The sequence below is a fragment of the Gossypium hirsutum genome, chromosome A10 (genome assembly GCF_007990345.1).
Source record: "Gossypium hirsutum isolate 1008001.06 chromosome A10, Gossypium_hirsutum_v2.1, whole genome shotgun sequence".
NCBI classification, from domain to species: domain Eukaryota; kingdom Viridiplantae; phylum Streptophyta; class Magnoliopsida; order Malvales; family Malvaceae; genus Gossypium; species Gossypium hirsutum.
The window spans coordinates 22,836,425-22,855,993 of record NC_053433.1 but is presented as its reverse complement, the minus strand read 5'-3'; the positions used below and the strand labels follow the sequence as shown (position 1 = coordinate 22,855,993).

General features: G+C 30.6%; 1 protein-coding gene and 1 pseudogene across 1 annotated transcript; both read right to left on the bottom strand.

The window, feature by feature from the left end:
- Positions 1-5,540: 5,540 nt before the first annotated feature.
- Positions 5,541-7,091, bottom strand: LOC107896147 (peroxidase 24). The gene is made up of 4 exons (XM_016821270.2): positions 6,844-7,091; positions 6,544-6,735; positions 6,292-6,457; positions 5,541-6,108 (listed from the first exon to the last, which is right to left on the bottom strand). Exons 1-4 carry the CDS (start codon positions 7,066-7,068, stop codon positions 5,699-5,701), a joined length of 993 nt encoding a protein of 330 aa, XP_016676759.1. The 5' UTR covers positions 7,069-7,091; the 3' UTR covers positions 5,541-5,698.
- A 6,522-nt stretch (positions 7,092-13,613) lies between these two features.
- On the bottom strand, positions 13,614-18,131 carry LOC107897634 (dol-P-Man:Man(6)GlcNAc(2)-PP-Dol alpha-1,2-mannosyltransferase-like; annotated as a pseudogene).
- Between the last annotated feature and the right edge of the window lie 1,438 nt (positions 18,132-19,569).

Below are 19,569 nucleotides of genomic sequence, written 5' to 3'. Positions count from 1 at the left end.
AAGTATTATGAAATGTTTTCTGTAGGTATAAATGTGCTAATAAGCACCAAAAGTGCTAATGGTGTGGCTTGACATGGAGTAGGTACCAAATGACCTATTTTTGCACTAAACAAAATTTTTGTCCTAATGTCAAACTTCCCTCACGACGACAACCAACAGTTTGTAATGTCTTGACTTCAAGTGGTCCAATGTCATGACATGACACACTGTTTTGGTGACGTCGTGATGTGGAAGAAGTGACTCCACGACGTTGGGCCCAAAATTTTAAAACTTTGAAATTTGGTCCTAATACATGCCCGAGTCACCAAAAGAGCTTTCGTAAGCTCGATTTAGAGTTGAATTTATTTTCATATTATCATATGAAAATGTTTATAGTATAAATGAATATCCACATGAATAGTTTGTTAGTTTTAGTTCCGGTTTCGATTGTGGAATCATGTAACTCAGACTCGGCGGTAAGGTCGAGTAAGAGGTGTTACATGTCACATATTCAGATCACATCTCATCTTAGGGGTGAAACAAGTGTGCTTTCATTAATCTTGTATTAGATTAGTTTAGTATGGAATTTATACATAGGTTAACTTTTGTTTAGTACTAAGCTTGTAACTTGATGGTGATTTAAATTATGTTTATGATATTTTTTTTATGCTTTCAAGTTAAGTTTTGGTTTTTGAATTGATTTTAACACGTTATGAGATCAATATGAATTTAAATGAGTTTGATAATGGTATAAGGTGATTGGAAACTTATTTGTATGATTTAATGATGTGTAGGAGTGGTTTGAAATGTTTTTAAGCTAATTTTATGCCCTCTACACCAAGTATCGATACTTGAATGTCTAGTATCGATACTTGGCAACCAGTAGTTTGAATGTCTAGTATCGATACTTGGCAACCAGTAGTTAAATTGCTACAGTATCAATGCAAGGTATTGATACATAGAACCCATATATCGATAACATGTTGCCTTAATTACACCCTAATGTTTGTGTTTTTGTGCTCCGAAATTACTCGAATGATGTCTAAATGCTCTCATTTTGTAATGGGACTTCAAGAAAGGTTTAAAATGATTTCTAAGACCACCAAAGTGCTTGTATGATAAATGTGTAAAATGATATTTTGTTTTAAGTTGTTTGAGTAAACGAAAACTAGTTTTATGCAAGCACCTAGAAAAGAATTCAAAATGATATTAAAATGTGTTTAAAGCTTTAAAAATGTTGCAAATGGTTTTCAAGGGATTTCATTGAATTATTTAAATATGTATTTTTGATGATAAGAAACTTTGTTAAAGCAAAAAATATGTTAATGTGGCATTATATATTTGCATTAGCCACCGAATTAAATAAGGGATGTTACGATATTGATAACTTTTTAACTGTACTTTAAAACCTTTACAAACTAACCCAAATCTATGTTGGTAACTTTTGATTTTTTTTAAAACAAATTCAATAATAAAATTAAAAACAAAAAAAATAATTAAATAAACCAAAAACTTGATGTTTACAATAATATCTTTGTTCACATCGAACTTAACTGTGTCTAAAATACAAATTGATACGTAAATAGGGTATACATTTTGTTTACATGATTAAACATGCATTTGGATTTTCGTCACTAAACATCATAAATGCTTCATTTTCTAATAGTGACGAATTTGCATATTGTATAGAAATGTCATTAGCTTTCTCGTTCTTTTCTTCAACTTCACCCACAATTTCTACTTTCTTACCAGTTTTCTTTCTTAATTTTTCCAGAACCTTTTGCAGATCAATCTTACCCGTAATTACAACTTTATTTTTGTTCATATCCGTAGTAAATTTCTCCACACCTGTGAAAAAAGTTGAAGCCAAAATTATCAAGTAATAATGAATGGAAATTTGAGAAAAAAGAAAAAGGATACCTTTCAATTTGGCAATGACTTTGGCGACGGTTCTTTCACATGCATTGCAATTCATTGAGACTTTAAATTCTGCAACAATTACCTTTTACCAACGAATAAAAGATCAAAATCCCATAAAAAGAAGGGTAGTATGGGTATAAGGAATATAATAGTTCAGAGAAAAAGGATGTTAAAATTTAATCTTACTTCTTTATCATCTTTTTTCTTCTCATTTTCCATTGAAACTGTAGAAGTGAAATAAAGGAAAAAAATGCATGAAAAGAGAGGTAAAAACGAATGGGAATTGTGTAGTAAATCTAAAATGTTATTATTTAAGGCTTGCGGTTATAACTTAAAAGGGATTTCCTTTTGTTTTCAAACAAAAAAAAAATGTAAATTACCAAAAGTTACTTACGAGAAGATCAAAAAGATTCTTTTTTTTTTTGTTGGATATGGATAAAAAGAATGTTAACTTTAAAAATGTGTTCAATTGTAGATTGCAATAAATAATAGATTTAAAGATTAACTTATATTAAAATCAGGCACCAATAAAATAGTGTCACGTTATCTATTTTTAAATACATTCAAATATTATTACGCTCCATCCATATATGATATATTTTCTAACTTAATTTAAATTTCATTAAGTTACTTAAAACTAATTAATTATATATATATGAATGTGTGTATAATAATATTTGTATGTCTTTAAAAATTGATGATGTGATATTATTTTATTGGTACCTAAAAACTATATATTTTTAGATTATCCTAATATAAGTTATTCTCAAATATATGTAGAAATAATTAGAATATCAGTATAACTTTTTTATATACATCAAAAAATATAAACTCTAACTCTGAAAAGTACGAGAAAAAATTAAATTTGGCTAACTCAAAATCAAAATTAATATAAGGAAATAGAGAAATAAAAAGAAAAAAAAAGGCATAATGAAAATTTTAACTTTCAATTTTTACATTTGTTTTGGCCTTTATTCCTTTCTTTTTTTAGCTAAATTTGACAATTACCTTTAAAAAAATTAGTCAAATCACTTTTTTTTTTTAGCAAAAAAGCTTACTAAAACATTAAATGTGTAAAAATGATGGTTTGACAACCTATGCAGCAATTAATGTGCAGTTCATGCTAATATTGTAATATTTATCTTATATGCTACTTTAACAAATAATTTAAAATTATTAAAAAATTAAAATTAAAAAAAGTTTATACAAATTAAAAAATATATAGCACGAAGTATATGGAGATTATCATGCAGGCTACCACATTTAAAAATTTAACATTTTAGTCAGTAATTTTGTTAAAAAATCATTTTGACTCTTTTTTAAAAGATTGAGGGTCAAATTTAGTTCAAAAAAAGATAAGAGTAAAATTGACAAAAGATGTAAACGTTAAGGCCTAAATTTAACATTATGTCTTATTAAATAAATAAATATCAAAATCATACATGAACTTTGATTTTATGTAATTTTATACATGAAATTTTATTTTGATTCAATTTTCCCAAATCACTAACAACATTATTGAATTAGCATTATTTTATATTGACATATTGCATACACAAACAATTATATTAATCTTATATGAAAATAAATGTATGTATTCATTTCTTTAAATTTGTACAATTGAATCAAAATTAAAGTTTCATATATACATATGATCCAAAATTTAAGTTTCATATGTATAATTACACTAAATTAAAATTTATGTATCAAATTAGACATTAAACCAAAATTTATATATTTATAAATTTAATATTTATTCTAAAAAAATCGATTACAAAACTATTTAACATGACAGTTAAAGAAATCAAAATCCTTCCAATTGTCAGTACTTCTATTTATAAAGTCTAGGAAATGCTCAAAACATCAAAATTTTCTTTTGATAAATTACGTAAATAGTCATTTAACTATTAAAATTTTTATTTGAAACATCTAAAATAAAATTTTATAATTTAAATATTTACGTTATATAATTTATTCATTTTAATCACTTCTATTAAAAACTGTAATGGAAACTTGACGTGGAATTATTTCTAAAATTTTAATTTTCCAAGTAATTTAAGTAAAATAAAAAATTATCATTTTGATTCTTAATATTTTAATATAAATGAGGTTTAATCCTGGTAATAAAAAAAAGAGAGAGAGAGAAAAACTTTTTTTATCATCAAGAAGAAAACCCCAAATCTATACATTTCTTCTTTTGTGATTTGTTGTAATCAACTTGGCTACTACTATTGATTCAATTTTTCTGCCATCAAGTTTCAATCGTGTTTGATTAGTAAATTTTTTGAAAAATTTTCTCTTTCAAATACAAGATAAAGTGTTGTTTTTTTGTGCGAGAGAAATTGATTCCTTTTTCTAAAATATCATCCCAATTTTTCAATTCCCTTATTTCTTCTCTATTCTTCAACTCCTCTTCTTTATACTTAATTTCTATATCCATATTTCCTTCAAAACTCATATATTTTCAATAACGTTTCAATATTTAATCCCTTCGATTCCCCTAAATACAAGCTTTGGATTTTATTTTTATTTTTTTTACTTTGTTTCTTTAAACATTTGTTGTTAGAGAAAAAAACTGGGTTTAAGGAATTAAATCTGAATCTCTTACAAAAATAAGTTGGAGAACCAAACTTCAATTGCAAATCTCCCATGGGTTTGCTTTTCCATTTTATTTAAAGACAAAAACAAAAATTGATAAAAAAAATTGGTTCTTTTAAAAGAGTAATCAAGAAAAATTGAAGGAAAAAATTTGAATGCTTCTTTTGGGTTTATCATATTCCTTATCATATTCCAACATAACTTGTTGTGGACGAAAATCGTGTTTGAGGTCGCTAATTGTTGGTTCATCCTGTTGTTCTTTCTTCTGTTTTTTTTTTCTCAATTCTTAAGTTAAAATTTGGGGAAGAAGATGACGCTTGGATTTTTGTGGGTTTTCAACTATTTAGTTATTGTTTTTTCTTTTATTTCGGTTAATAAGTAATATTGGGAAAATTATATTTTAGTTCTTTAAAATGGTATGCAACTCTTATGACATGATAAATTGTGCCATATGGTATTCAATGATTAATTCGCGTGTCACAAAAAAAATGTCATAATTGATTTTCGTTAGAGTTTTTATAAGAGTGACCAAAATGAATGAACTATATAATATAGGTACCTAAATTGAAAATTTTTTTATTTTGAGTGCTTAAAAGAAGAATTTCTTATTTTATACATAAAATTTTATTTTGATTCAATTTTTACAAATAACTAACAATATTATCAAATTAACATTATTTTTTGTTGATATATTGCATACATAAATAATTATATTAATATGATATAAAAATAAATGTATATATTCGTTTCTTTAAATATGTAAAATTGAAGTAAATCAAAGTTTTATATATATATAAAATTGAAGTAAATCAAAGTTTTATATATATATAAAAGCATTTTAGTTTTATATATACAATTGTACTAAATCAAAATTTATATATCAAATTGTTGATTAAAATAAAATTCATATATAAGTTTAATATTTATCCCAAAAAGTAGGAATCCAAAACTATTTAAACTACATGTCTGTTAAGAAATCAAAATCTTTCCAATTGTCAGTTCTATTTATAAAGCTTACGAAATGCTCAAAACATTAACTTTTCTTGAGTAATTATTTATTACATTTGCATCAGAATCAGTACAACATTAGTTAATTGGGCATTAAAAAACAGAAAATAAAAACTTGTTCAACTTCTTTTTCATAATTAAATCATTGTTTGGGGAAATTGATGCAAATTTATCACTAATCTCGTATTCTATTTCAAGGGTCAACAACACGGCAGTTTTGCCTGATTTCTCCAGCATTTCCAGTGAGAACTTCAATGGCTCCCATTTTCTTCACCGACTTGGCAAATGCAGGGAAAAAGGAAGAACGCGATCTCTGTAACCGAGTCACGATCTTGTTGGAATTCCTGTTCGTAAGAAGTGCAGCATCTGAAACAAACAACCCCTTCTTTTGTAATAAGATATCGTAGTAATGATTGTCGAATGATAATGAACTTGTAGGATCCATTTCCACTGTTATTGTTGGACTTGCTGGGTTCGGGCATTGCTTTCTTAAGGCTTCGGCGTAAGTTGGATCCAAGCTCGGATCAGCATCACCTTTGCCTGTGAAGTTGTAAAGCCTACTTGAGAAAGTTGCACATTGAGCAACTCCAATAGTGTGCGCACCTGTTTGATTAAGGACATTAATGCCAAATTATTACATTTTTTTTCAAACTTCAGTCTCAATTCGAATTCAGTATCCGACGCATATTGAGATATAAGCATGAAGAAAATATTTTAAAGTTTCCGGTGCATATTAATGTATAAGAAGTGTAAGCTAGAGCCAAAGTAAGAAAAGGAGCCTTATACCTGAAAGAACAACAAGGTCATTAACGTCAAGGCCTTTCCTATTAAACAGTTGAATCAAACTAGTGAAGTTTGCAAAGGGACTAGGGAGGTTTCCATTGGTCTCAGTTGCCAGTGAAACCATTCCGTCTCTTCTTCCAAGTTGAACGTCCCACAGGGGCTTACTAAACTGCGATAAAAGTATTTCAAAACTATATATAAGAGTCTGAAAACTTGGTGGTGATGAAATGGTGTAGCTAAAAGTGGGTTATTTACAGGTGCAGAAACAGCATCACGAGCTGCCAAGGCAAGAATATCAGCACAGGAAACAACTTTAGGGCAAGCCCTTTCGATTGCAGTCTTGATATCGTCGATCACGTCGAAACCGCTTAAGGATGAGTTCGGTATCGCTACTTTCTCAGCCGTAGAATTATTAACTGTGTCCAAGAGCACTGATGCATCGCATCCCTAACACAATCAAAGATAAATGTCATTATATATATGCTTACACATATAACTTGACTCCCAATAAACCTAAGAATCATAAAGAGGAAGTTGTAGTTACTTAGTACTTACCCTAACAAAGCAGTCATGGAATTGCATCCTAATAAGTCGAGCACCCAAAGATGGATTACTTTGGGTTCGGTTTTGGATAATCTCTTTTACGATCTGCTCAGCTCGCGGACAAGTTCTTTTGTAAAACTTATAGCTCAACTTACCAGCATTACAAACATCGACGATTCCGATCAAAGTAAGAGAAACAAGGAGGATGAAAATGCTATAACCGGCCCTCATTTTCATCACTAATTAAGAACTTGATTCAAGAAGCCTAAATTATCTCCGTTATATAGACAAGGAAGTTGACGTCTTAAAGTTAAGTTTGGCTGTAATAATAATATTAAAATCACCTCAACTTAAGCTTAAACTTGAGGGTTTTGTCAAAGATCTAACTTTTTTTTATTCCTCATTGACCAATCCAACTGTCTTGAAAGTCTTCCAATCATTAAAATAAAATTGATGGATTCGATCTTATTTTTCTAATCAAGTAGTTGTCTTTGTGTATGATCCCGATTCACGAACTGACAGAAAAGTCAAGAATTTATGTAGTTCAATGTATCCACATCTTACATGTCAGAAGCTTTTCCTTTTATGAGCTAGAGGAGCTTTTCGTATATGAATGAATGACAATGCTGTATAAATTTATAAACTATCAATAGATCGAGGATGTAATCTAACTAAATTCCAAATATTTTTTATCAAAAATGAAATAAAATATTTTTATCAAATATAAATTTATTCCCCATAAAGAAAATGTAAACTTATTCGATAATTTATTTTATAAAAAAGAAATAACATTATTACGAGTTTGGATAGATAAATATTAAAACATATATAGAAGACTGAAATTATTGTTCCCCTGAAACCATGGATTGAAGGACTGTTTACGCAAACAATTTAATATATAGTTAAAGTTAATTACATCATGAGTCCTCAAATTATATTTTAGATTCTAAATTTGTCCCCATACTTCTAAATGTTCTAATTGAGTCTTAAAAAGTGACAATATCATATCAATTAAGTCCTTCTGTCAACTTATCTATCACTTTAATTATAAATGCTAACTGAATTCTGATGCTACATAAAGTTAAAGTAGGTGGATCAAAATTTGAGTACATGTGTAACTATTGCATAGACAATTTAAATTTAGTATGTTAAAATAGAAAAAAGCCTCCTAAACTTTAATAGTATTGTTTTTTTTTTTTTAACATGTTAGATGCAAGTTGTCCAGGCAATGACCTTAGCACCCCTTAGTTGAGGGATAAAATAATAGTTTTAGTCCATTGTAGTTATGAATTATTTAATTTAAATCATTTTTAAGCAATTTTTTACTTTTGGCCCCCTCAAGCTTTTAAAACTTTATTTTGACCATACAGTATCATATTTGTGGTTTCATCCTTGATATAGTAGATACATTAATCATGTTTTAAATATGCTCCATATTTGATCTTAGCTAGAAGTTAATGCCAACTTGATGGCTAGGCTAACAAAAAGACTTGGTTAATATGATAGTTATATTACAAAGGCTCAAGTATCACATTTTAAAGTTTTAGAACCAATTTAAAATATACATTGTAATTTGAGGATGGTTAGTTAAATTTACCGTATATAGATGTAATAAAGCGAGTGGAATGAGGGTTCCCGGTGCTCCACGCGGCAACTTGGTTCTCGTTATTAAACAAAACCAGAGATCCTGAGCTTCTTTGAATTTGAACACTTTGCAATTGCAAAGTGCAAGTGGCCGATTGCTTTGGGGTGTAATTAAAGCGTTGAGAGAGGTTAAATACTGAACATTTGACCTCAAATTCGTTTTTGAGCTTATAATTTTATTTTAAAATTTTGAGTTTGAATTATTCAAACTCATTTTATTAAGTTTATTTATATAATAGAAAATGAGTTAACTTTCTTATATTTATTTGAATTCAATTATATGTATTTGAGTTCAAGCTCGTAGTTTCTTTTTCTTTTTTTTTTCTTTTTTTCTTTTTTTTTTTTTGCAACAGTTGAACTGTGCTATTATCAAAAGACAAACAGAACAGCAAACAAACTTTAGAATTTCAGCAGCGTAACAATCGCAACCCAACATTACAACAACAAAAAACAACAATACTGAAATCTCACCACCAAACTTTAAACATATTCTCCCTATTAAAGCCAGCAATCACCAATGAAGCAGCCATTTCATTACCTTTTCTATCAACCACCGAGAAAACTACTTTTCCAGCCTTTAACAAGTCTCTATCGATGTCAGCAAACATTGCTTGAAGAGATCAAAGTCTCATTGCCTTGTTAACACACCAAGATAACGCCACCAAAGAACCAATTTCGATAAATAAGGAATCATAAATTTCCCAATTCATAGTTACGAAAACATCTAGAGCTACCTTTACCGCACTGGCCTCGGCCACATCCGCAACATAAGCAGTCACCGAACCCGAAAATAACGCTCTTGCAATACCCTTCATATCTCGCAATACCCCACCACATCTTGCTTTACCTTCTTTTGCCACTCCGCACACATTAAACTTTAACCATCTAAGAGGAGGAGGTCTCCAAAATGCGGCTGCAGATTTAGATTTACAATTATCAAAACAACACTTATTCAAGCTAATTTTTACAGCTCTATGGAAAAAAGCTCTGTTTGCATCCCCTTCCTTCTCATAACCATGCCATTCTTGATTTTTGACGCCAAAAAGATTCTTTGAATTTTATTGCTTCCCAAAGTTCAATATTCAACTTTTTTAACTCCTCCAATTCCGACTCTGACAATTTCCTTTGTTCGCTTATCTCTTCAATCGCCTTAATTTTATCTTCGCAATCAATAATTCTCTTCTACAACATATTGCCAACTTCAATATTCCATTTCTTAAGAACTCCCTTCAATTTACGTAATTTACCAACCATATTCCCTCCGAAACCCCACATTCCCAACCATTCCATTTCGATTAAATTCCTACAGTCCTCCTTTTTGAGCCAAGCATTAAAGGCCTTGAACCCCAATCAAGAGATTCATTAACCAATAGAACTGGGATTTGATCCGATAATGATCTATTAATGCCTTTCTGTTGAAAATCCTTTAAAAGTACCAGCCACTCTTCCTCTATTAAGAATCTATCAAGTCTGTTACGTTGCTATCCGGACTAATCCAAGGGAATTTTTCCCTACCAACAGCAAATCGACCAGTTTACATTTATCAATAAACTCTCCAAACTCCTTCGATCCCTTCTCAATGCCCGAACAATTAATTCTTTCACTTATATTCTTCACCGGATTGAAATCCCCTCCTACAATCCAAGCTTTACTAAATATACTCCTCAATCCAATTATCTCTTCCCACAGCTTTTTGGTTCCGAAAGGATGTTGAGGGCATATACATTAATCAAGGCTGTCTCTTTCCCCTCCAGCATCCATTTTCCTTCAACTAAAAATTAATCTCTTCCCACAATGCTCAACAACGACCAAAAAATTCTCCTTCTCCCATATCGATAACAGCCCTCCAGATCTATTAATTGCAGCAGCAAAAATAAAACCAAAATTGTCATCCCCCCAAATTTTTCTAACTAAATCAACAGACACAAATTCCAGCTTAGTTTCTTGAAGGAAACAAACATTAATTCTATGCATTTTCACCAGTCTATTAACAGCTTCGATTTTGGCCCCCGAACCCAGCCCTCTAACATTTCATGTTACTAAATGTATATCTCCAATTTAAATGAAAAACTGAAATTTAAATTGACAAAACTGAATTCTCACCAGAATCGCTAAACACCAGCTCACTGCATTTGAAACCCTCCTATTGCTTTCCTTCAATCCTAATTAGCTCTTCAATAATCAACTCTTCATCACCTTGCACACTGAATCCCAGCCTTTTCCCCACCTCCCAAGTCTTCTTTGCTTCTTTGAGAATAACTTTCCTTCTGTTACTAATGTCAGAATCTGACAGCGATAAATAATCCCCCTTTCCTTTCGATTACTTTGCTCCCCTGTCCTTCTTTTGTTTCTTCTTTGAAGTGAGCACTGAGTCCTGGATCTCTCACATAGATCAGATTCGTTTGTTCAGCACCTTCTTGATTTTTTTATTTTTTCTAAAACGATGAAAATCCTCCTCTAATTCGACTTCTGCAAAACGATCCCTTTGACTCTCTGAATCTGATAGGTGGAATAAAACTTTGTTGAGATTTGGGCTCTCAATATTATTTGGACTATTGATCTTCGGGCTATCAACAATACTTGAACCCTGCAAAGCTAACTCATTAAAGCCCAAATCGTTCCCACCCGTTGCTTTAAGATCACCCACAAACTCTTGACCCATCCCCACTACCAATACCAATCCCATGTTGTTCAAATCTTCTCGAGGCCGTTCTCAATAACTCCTTTAATCCCGTCATTTCGTCTTTCCTCCGGTGACATATCCATTTTCGAACCGTTTGCTGACTTCACTTCCGACGAAGCTACTTCTTCTTCTCTACCCTTATGATCCCCACTTCTTGTATGATTTTCATTTGGTTTTTCCACCAATCCTCTTTCCTTAATACGGATTGGAAAAAACTTGCTGCCAACCTCCAACATAATCACTTCATCGAGCCTGTGTTCTTGCTTCATGAAAATCAACATATCCATTTTTTTCAAAATTGTTCGCCTTTGTTAAGTTATCACCCATCGCAATAATCTCACCCCATAAATCAACTACCTTTTTGAATGTTTGGTAATTCCAACAATGAAGAGGAATCCCATCCACTTCAATCCAACCTGCCCTTTCCGAGACTTTAAAATTCTCTGACCAAGGTTCAATATTGATGAAAAATTCTTTCAGATATGCCCAGTCTCTTTGCTTTAAGATCTCCATCAGCTCATCGTCTGGAACCTCAATAAGGAAATATCTACCCTTGATTCTCTTAACAATTAATTCTCCAAGGCCTAAGTTAGCAACTCTATCATATAAGCTATATGCATTGCAAAAAGACGCTACCTCACCAATCAAACAATATTGAAGCTTCCATAACTGTTCATTCTCGACATGTCTTTCCACAACTCTAATATTTTTCCTCGCTGTTCCATCTACTTCAACAGCCCTATGCCTTCCATTTATCATACTGTCATTCAAATTTTCCTTTCCGACATCCAAAAGCTCCCTCCCTCTCGACTGCATCACTCCCACTCGACTAAAATCTTTTTTAGCTTGAACTTTTTTCCATACTCTCCTGTTGCCACTAAATCTAGCCATTTTCACACCAATCTTTTTTCCTAACAACACAAAACCACCAAGTCTTAAAATTGCCCTTTGAGCATCTTCCATATTAGCGAACCTCACAAAACCAAATCTCTTTCCCTCCATACTTCTCTTAACTGGAATAAACGCATCCAATACATTCCCATAAAATCGAAACAATGCCCATAAACCTTTCCTGTACATGCTGTCAGGAATATTGTATACAAACACCGTTCTCATCACCATTTATAGTTTCCCAACTGATGGATTTCTATGGAGTAAGTGGCTTAATGTTTTTTTTTTCATAGTTTCTTCTAGAGGATGAAGATAAGCTGAAGAATTTTTTTCTCAACCAAAATATTTTTTATGGTGGGACTAACAGGATGACAACATCAATTGCACTACCACAAACACACATAAATGAGAGTCTGTAACTACTTTGAAACTAGGACATTATACAAACCTCAACATGAAATTACAAGAAAATAAGGCATTACGGGATAAAGCTTTCCATTAACATTATATAAATAATTGAGTTTTTGTTTATTTACCGACTTAAATAAATAAATTAAACATAATTTTGAGGTTTATTTATTAAACCAACCTAATACAAATGAAATTTATTCTATTTATTTATGTTGATTTATATTTGAACAAGTTTATTTACATTCATTTAAATTTTATTTAATAAATCAGTTAAATCTCATTTAAAATTTATTTATTATTTGATTTATTATATAATTAATAATATTAATTATATTGTTTGTGTGTTTTTTTTATTTATATATAATATAATTAATAAAATTCATACTTGATTATTATTTTTACATTTAAAATATGATGTATATATTTATTTATTATTTGTTTATTGTTTATCAACGTGTTGGCAAAACAAAACCTCAAATCGCACAATGCAACAAATAAGCACCCAGCCATTCGGTACTCATTGAGACATCCATTTATGTTTACTTTGCTCAACAAAGTGGTAATTTATAAAAGAAAATCCCCAGCAAATCATAACAAGCAACTATTCAAATTCACCTGAAACAGGCAAAGACTCTTCATTCAAGAACATACAGAGAAACAACATGATGTTAGAAAGAATCACTACAGGAAAACAGATAGAAAACAGACTTTTAGCGGCGTTTTTTTTACCTTTAGCAGCGTTTTTAAGCGCCGCTAGAATTATTAGCGGCGTTTTCACAAGCGCCAGAAAAAACGCCTCTATAGCATGCACTGCAAAAAATTGTGACGTTTATTTAAAAAAACGCCGCTAAAGACCATGACTTTTAGCGGCGCTTTTTTTACAAACGCCGCTAAAAACCATGACCTTTAGCGGTGCTTTTTTACAAACGCCGCTAAGAACCATGACCTTTAGCGACGCTTTTCCCGCAAACGCCGCTAAGGACCATAACCTTTAGCAGCGCTTTTCTCACAAACGCCGCTAAAAAACATGAACTTTAAAAAAATTATTTTATTTTAATTAAATAATATTTATTTTTATGTTAAATATTATATTATGTTTAATTTTTGAAATTTGAACTTTAAACTATATACTTTTAAGGATAAATAAAAAATATTAATTGAATTAAATTTTCCATTAAAATTTAAACTTCAAAACTAAATATAAAAATTAATGAATTTAAATTTAATACATAAACATTGATTCAATATGTAATTTAATACATAAAAAACACACACACACACAGAGACACACAAAGTATTACAATTTCTAAAACAAAATTCATCCTGGTGAGAATATAATGCCAAATCATAATCACCTCTCATTGCAATGCCTGTATATATAACTTAGTGAAGTACTTTGATCTTGATCTTGGTTAAAACTTGTTCCAGCAATAAAGAAAATTGTTAAACGGAATCTCGGTCACCTGACTGAGCAAAATAAGGAAATTAGCTATACCATCTACTGTAATGAAAGTGAAATCAGTAAAAAGTAAACCCATAATAAAAAAACTGATGCTAGGCTAATCGTAAATTCTACTGTCGCTATAAATAAGGGACAAGCATAAGTCCAGTTTCATGTTGATGGACTTGTAAAGGCCTCAAAAAGAAAATAAGTAGCATATATGAAAAAGACAAAGGGTCAAATGAAGGTTAAAGGACATGTCATGACGAACCTCACTAGATTTGAAACATTTTTACCCTTAAAGTCCAACTCTTCCTTCTCCTTATCATCCCTGTAACCTCCATGTTTTAATTATTATCTTCCCATATGATCTCCAGGACATTGTCATTCACATCAACTTGCACTTAATTTTCAAGCACTGGAACACAATTCAGACATAAGTCCATAAATGAAACCATATTTTCCTACAATTCCTGTCATTGTTTATAGACATATCATTTTCTATTCTTCTAGGTCTTTACTCATTCTAACCTATATAATCATTGAGAATATTCATAATTTATTGAAGCATGAAATTTTTAAAAGATACATCGATTTAAGATTTTCAAACAAAAAAAATGTTTGCTTTGTATTTCTAGTCTGACTTCCTTTTGGAAGTTAACCTTTAAACTTTCTGTATTAACCTTTAAACTTTCTGTAGAGGATTTATCCTGAGTAGGAAATAATAAGAGCATGGTAAGATAGTCTAGGTTCTATCTATCTAACATGACAATTGCAACAAATGATGGCTCCAAATCGTGAGTCATATAAATAAAACATGTTATGCATAAAAATATGTTAACGCTACATTGCTGTCAAAAAGAAAATTCATTTTTCTTTGTAGGTTCACTAATAACAAAATGAAACAAGGGACAGTGCATCATATAAGAGATTATCCATTACCAGTTCCTGCATCATCATGGTGCTCCAAGATCTTGTAAACCTCCATTGGAGCAGCATAGCCATTGATCAATGAGAATGTACGTGAATGTGAGGCACATAATATGAGGCTCAGGGCCACAGGTCTAAGAAATTTGGCCATCTGCGTAAAAATGCGAATACCATTTGAATGAGAGCTTAGTGCTGTAGGCATACAGAATTAAATTGGTGTAGAAGATGCCCACCATAACTATAATAGAATTATCGTAGGGATTATATTTGTCTCGGAAAAGATCAGGAAAACTCTCAATGACAGCAGAAGCAGCAACACAAACAAGAGGGTATATGGGATAAAGAAATCTGCATGACAATTAAATATAATGGACTGTTACAGATCGAAGCAGGCAAGACCGATATTAAAGATTGTTCAGGACACGTAAAGAGACAATGACAAATGTGCTCTGTTTTGTTCCCTTGCAAAACATGCCATTCAAATTAGCCCAAAGTTTTGGACCAAAACAATTTTTGAACCCTCCTTGAAACTTCTAAAAGTCATATATTGGAATGTTCTTTATTAATTTATCTATTTTATGTCAGGGAAAAGCAGGAAACAAAATATAAACAAAATTTGCTAAAGACATTTAGGATAAAGATTAATTGTACCTTTCTTCTTTGTGCAGCTGCAGAGACATAAATGCCATCCATATATAAAGAGGAGAGATTACAATAAGCAAGTCAGGGGCATACTTTTTCCTTGCAATTTGGCAGAATTCCCAGGAAAAGCAAAGCAAGGATGAAACAGAAGTTGAAGTTGTTAAACCCATTCCTTATATAAAAAAGTGGCCCCTCAGTGCCATACAAATGGCTCTCGCCACCTCCTAATACATTATATGCTAAGAGATTAAAAACATATGATGTCCAGCGTTGGTAGTAGCAGTGATCAACGAGTATGGAGAGTGCCTGGAGAACGAACTTCAATTATTCACAATTAAACAACAAATGGAAAAACTAAATATAAACCAATTACAAATATGTTAATGTCAAACTCTAAGTTAAGATATCAAAACAATATAGCCAAATATAATAACCAAATGGAATGATTAAATTTACTTACAAGAAGAGCTATTGAGGTGACAGCACCAGAAAGAAATGCTTGTTTGAATTGTTTAGCTAAAGAGTAGAAGGTCAGTAGAAGAAATGCCAAGATTGAAAATGGCCAACCTAGGATTACACCCACAGCTGCAACAGCAACAGCCCATGCAGGTTTCTCAAGTAGAAATAACCCTGATGAGAGGCTCATAGCATACATAGAGAATGAACTAGGAAGAAAACCTGGAAAAAAAATATCACAGTGATAAAATATAGCAATTTGAGAGAAAGACAGAATTTGTTAGGCATTCTCATATAGCTTAAAATCACATTTATTGATTACTTTGTTAGAAGCAGCTGAAAGCCTACAACCAACAAGGAAAAGCATGACAAACACTTATATATCATCATTCTGGAGATTGACAAAGGAAGACGGAAAAAACCACTCACTTGTGCTGGCAAAGACCATTTTTGGATTAGTTAAATTGAAGTTTACATTTAATGGAGTAACTGATTTGCAATATAATCACATAGTTCATTTCACGTCCCATCATTCTCAATTCATTCTAGAAAAGCAAAAAGTGAAAACCGATACTTTTTTTTATTTTTTATTTTACTAGTCATATATTTTACCATTCATAGACCAATCATGACAGCAACAGCTTTATTTATTTTCATTGTTTCCGCAAAGCTTCAAATTGGTCAGGTTATCAAATTTATTTTTTTAAATGCCACCTAATCCGATTTAACAGATCCACCTAATCCGATTTAACAGATGTTCTCTAGTGGTGTTATTAATGGAATTTTAATTTTAAATAAAAAAGAAGGGATCAAATTTAAAATAAACAAAGAATAAAGCACTAAAAGCATAATTAGACCTCATAAGACCAGACATCAAAAGAAGCAAGTGTTCCTTCCCGTCCCTTGCTTTACCCCCATTTCTACTCTGAGAATATCTTAATAGTTTTGGTTCTCAATTATGTCAAACATCTCAATGAAAAATAGTTATAAACCAACAAATGATAGCATATGAAAAACCCGGACGTACCAGTATGAAGATAAATCTCTCGATTCATCTACTTCATGCTTTCAATAGCCAGACATGAAAAACAATTGACTGCTTTCAACACGCAAACGCCCTTAACAGAAATAGAAATTAACAAAGTTAAACTACAAAATAAATTGTATAGCCATTGCAACCTTTTTATACAACAACAAGAAAAATGTCTCCGGCTAATGATGAGTGAGCTAAAAGGCTGAGAATCTAGATCTCTTTCCCACCAACAGCTAGCAAAAAAACTAAGCAGACCATACATCAATAATGTTGCCCTTTTAGGAAAAAAGAAACATCCTCAATAGCATGAATGAAAGTGAGTTATTTTATAACAGTTGCCATCTTCATTCCTAAACCAGCAAGTCCCTGCAAAGCTCTAGCCCTCTAAAAAAGTACAATGTCAAATAATACCAGCAAAGGGAATTTTGTAATTAAAATCTGTATGTTCGTATATATTTCTTATTCCTAAGCATTCTTCACAAACCACAATCTCAACGTAATAAAAACTCTCTGAAAAAGAGTAGCTTTTATAACAGTTGCCATCTTCATTCCTAAACCAGCAAGTCCCTGCAAAGCTCTAGCCCTCTAAAAAAGTACAATGTCAAATAATACCAGCAAAAGGAATTTTGTAATTAAAATCTGTATGTTCGTATATATTTCTTATTCCTAAGCATTCTTCACAAACCACAATCTCAACGTAATAAAAACTCTCTGAAAAAGAGTAGCCATCCCAGAAAATGAATCCGCATAAAGCTCCATCCTTTTTAATCCGAATCGTTAATAAAAGCACTTCTGCATCTATAGCTTGGATTATTGGATGAATAATTCGGAGGAACTAAGCAGAACATAAGCAATAATAGTCAGCTAAACGAAGTGGCTGCGATACCCAGATGCGTTTTATGGTTTATTCAGTAATAAATCAAGAAAAATTACAAACTTCACGTATAACCCAAAATTGAAAACCCAAAAAAGAAGAAAGTGGAGAGAAGGAAGAACCTGGTTTAGGATTAAAGACGGTGTTTGGTGAGAGAGATAATCTACCACGTATAGCAGTCTCCATGCCTCTCTGACTCTATATTTCCACACACAGTCTCTCCTCACTTCTGTCTAACGAAAAATGTTTTAAGTGAAAATTTAGGGGTTTCAGAGGGGGAAATTTGGGGATAAAACCGCGCTTTATGTTTTAAGTGAAATAATTTTTTTGCGGCGTTTTTATTAAAAACGCCATTATTGTTAATTTTTTGTGCCATCCATAAATTATTTCATTTTAAATAAAATGACGTCGTTTTGCTCTATTAAAAGGTTTTTTATTTTATCTGCTAAAAATATTAGTTAAATAATTTTATAAAATATTTATTATTACTATTTTCTTATAAATTAGTTTTTATAAATAAAAAAATAAAGTACTCTAAAAATAAATATATGTATTTTAATAAGAAAACAAATAATTAAATGGCTGTAATTAATTATTAAGTTAAAATTATCCAATGTAAGCAATCAATCTCTCACATATCAAATTTCTATTAAAGATTGAGACGTTAATCATGATTTTATATTATTCTTTTCCGATCTAATCTCGATTTCATTAGAGATATTTCTTCCTAACTTAAATATAACTATTTTGCTAGAATTTGATGTGGAATGATTTTAGATTTTGTATTTCATTTTATTTGTTATAATCTGGTCCTATCCAAAATAGATAGTTACCTATCCATATCAATCTGTTACTTTTTTTATTTATTTATCAATTTTTTTAAATCTAATATTTAAATATATCAAATGGTTTAGATTAAATATTTTTATATATAAAGTATTAATTGATTGTAAAAATTTTTATCATTTAACAAATCTTAAGTAAACCTTAAATCCTACACCATTTAATATATATAAAGTTTATCTATTATCTCTTAAATAATTTAAACTATAATCATAATTTTAATATATTAAAATTAATATTATCATTTTTACAATTATATAATAAATTATTTAATATATAAATTAAAAAAATACTAATTAATCTAAACCCTAAATCCCTAACTTCTGACCCCTAAACCTTAAATCATAAAACATAAACCCTTAACCCTTAACCCCTAAACCTTAAACCCCAACCCCTCTAAAACTTAAATCCTAACCCTTAACCCATAAACCATAATCCCTAAACCCATAATTTATAAAGCTTAAAATAGTAACTCATAAACATTAAACCCTTAACCATATACCATAAACCCTAAACTATAATGATAATTAATTCAATATTTTAAAATTAATACTATCTCTTTTACAATTATATAGGAAAATATTTAACATATAAATTAAAAAATAATTAGTCATATAAAATGATGTTATATCAATAATTGTGTTCATAATTTATGCTTTTGGGATTTAACCCATTGCACACTAAACCATTGTTCATGTATACTTTTGGGATTTTACCCATTTTGATATATATATTTTTTTAAAATAATAATTTAGATTTATATTATAAAAAAAATCTAAGATACGCAAGTTAAGTAATTTACCATATTTACCTCTAAACCCCAAATTCTAGGCCCTAAACACTAACCCATAACCCATAAACTAAATTAATTTTTTGCGGCGTTTTCCCAA

Coding starts and splice junctions, on each gene's coding strand:
- LOC107896147 (XM_016821270.2), bottom strand. CDS start 7,068: ATGAAAATGAGGGCCGGTTATAGCATTTTCATCCTCCTTGTTTCTCTT. Junction 6,736..6,843: donor TCCATGACTGCTTTGTTAGG/GTAAGTACTAAG, acceptor TGATTGTGTTAG/GGATGCGATGCATCAGTGCT. Junction 6,458..6,543: donor GTGATGCTGTTTCTGCACCT/GTAAATAACCCA, acceptor CTTTTATCGCAG/TTTAGTAAGCCCCTGTGGGA.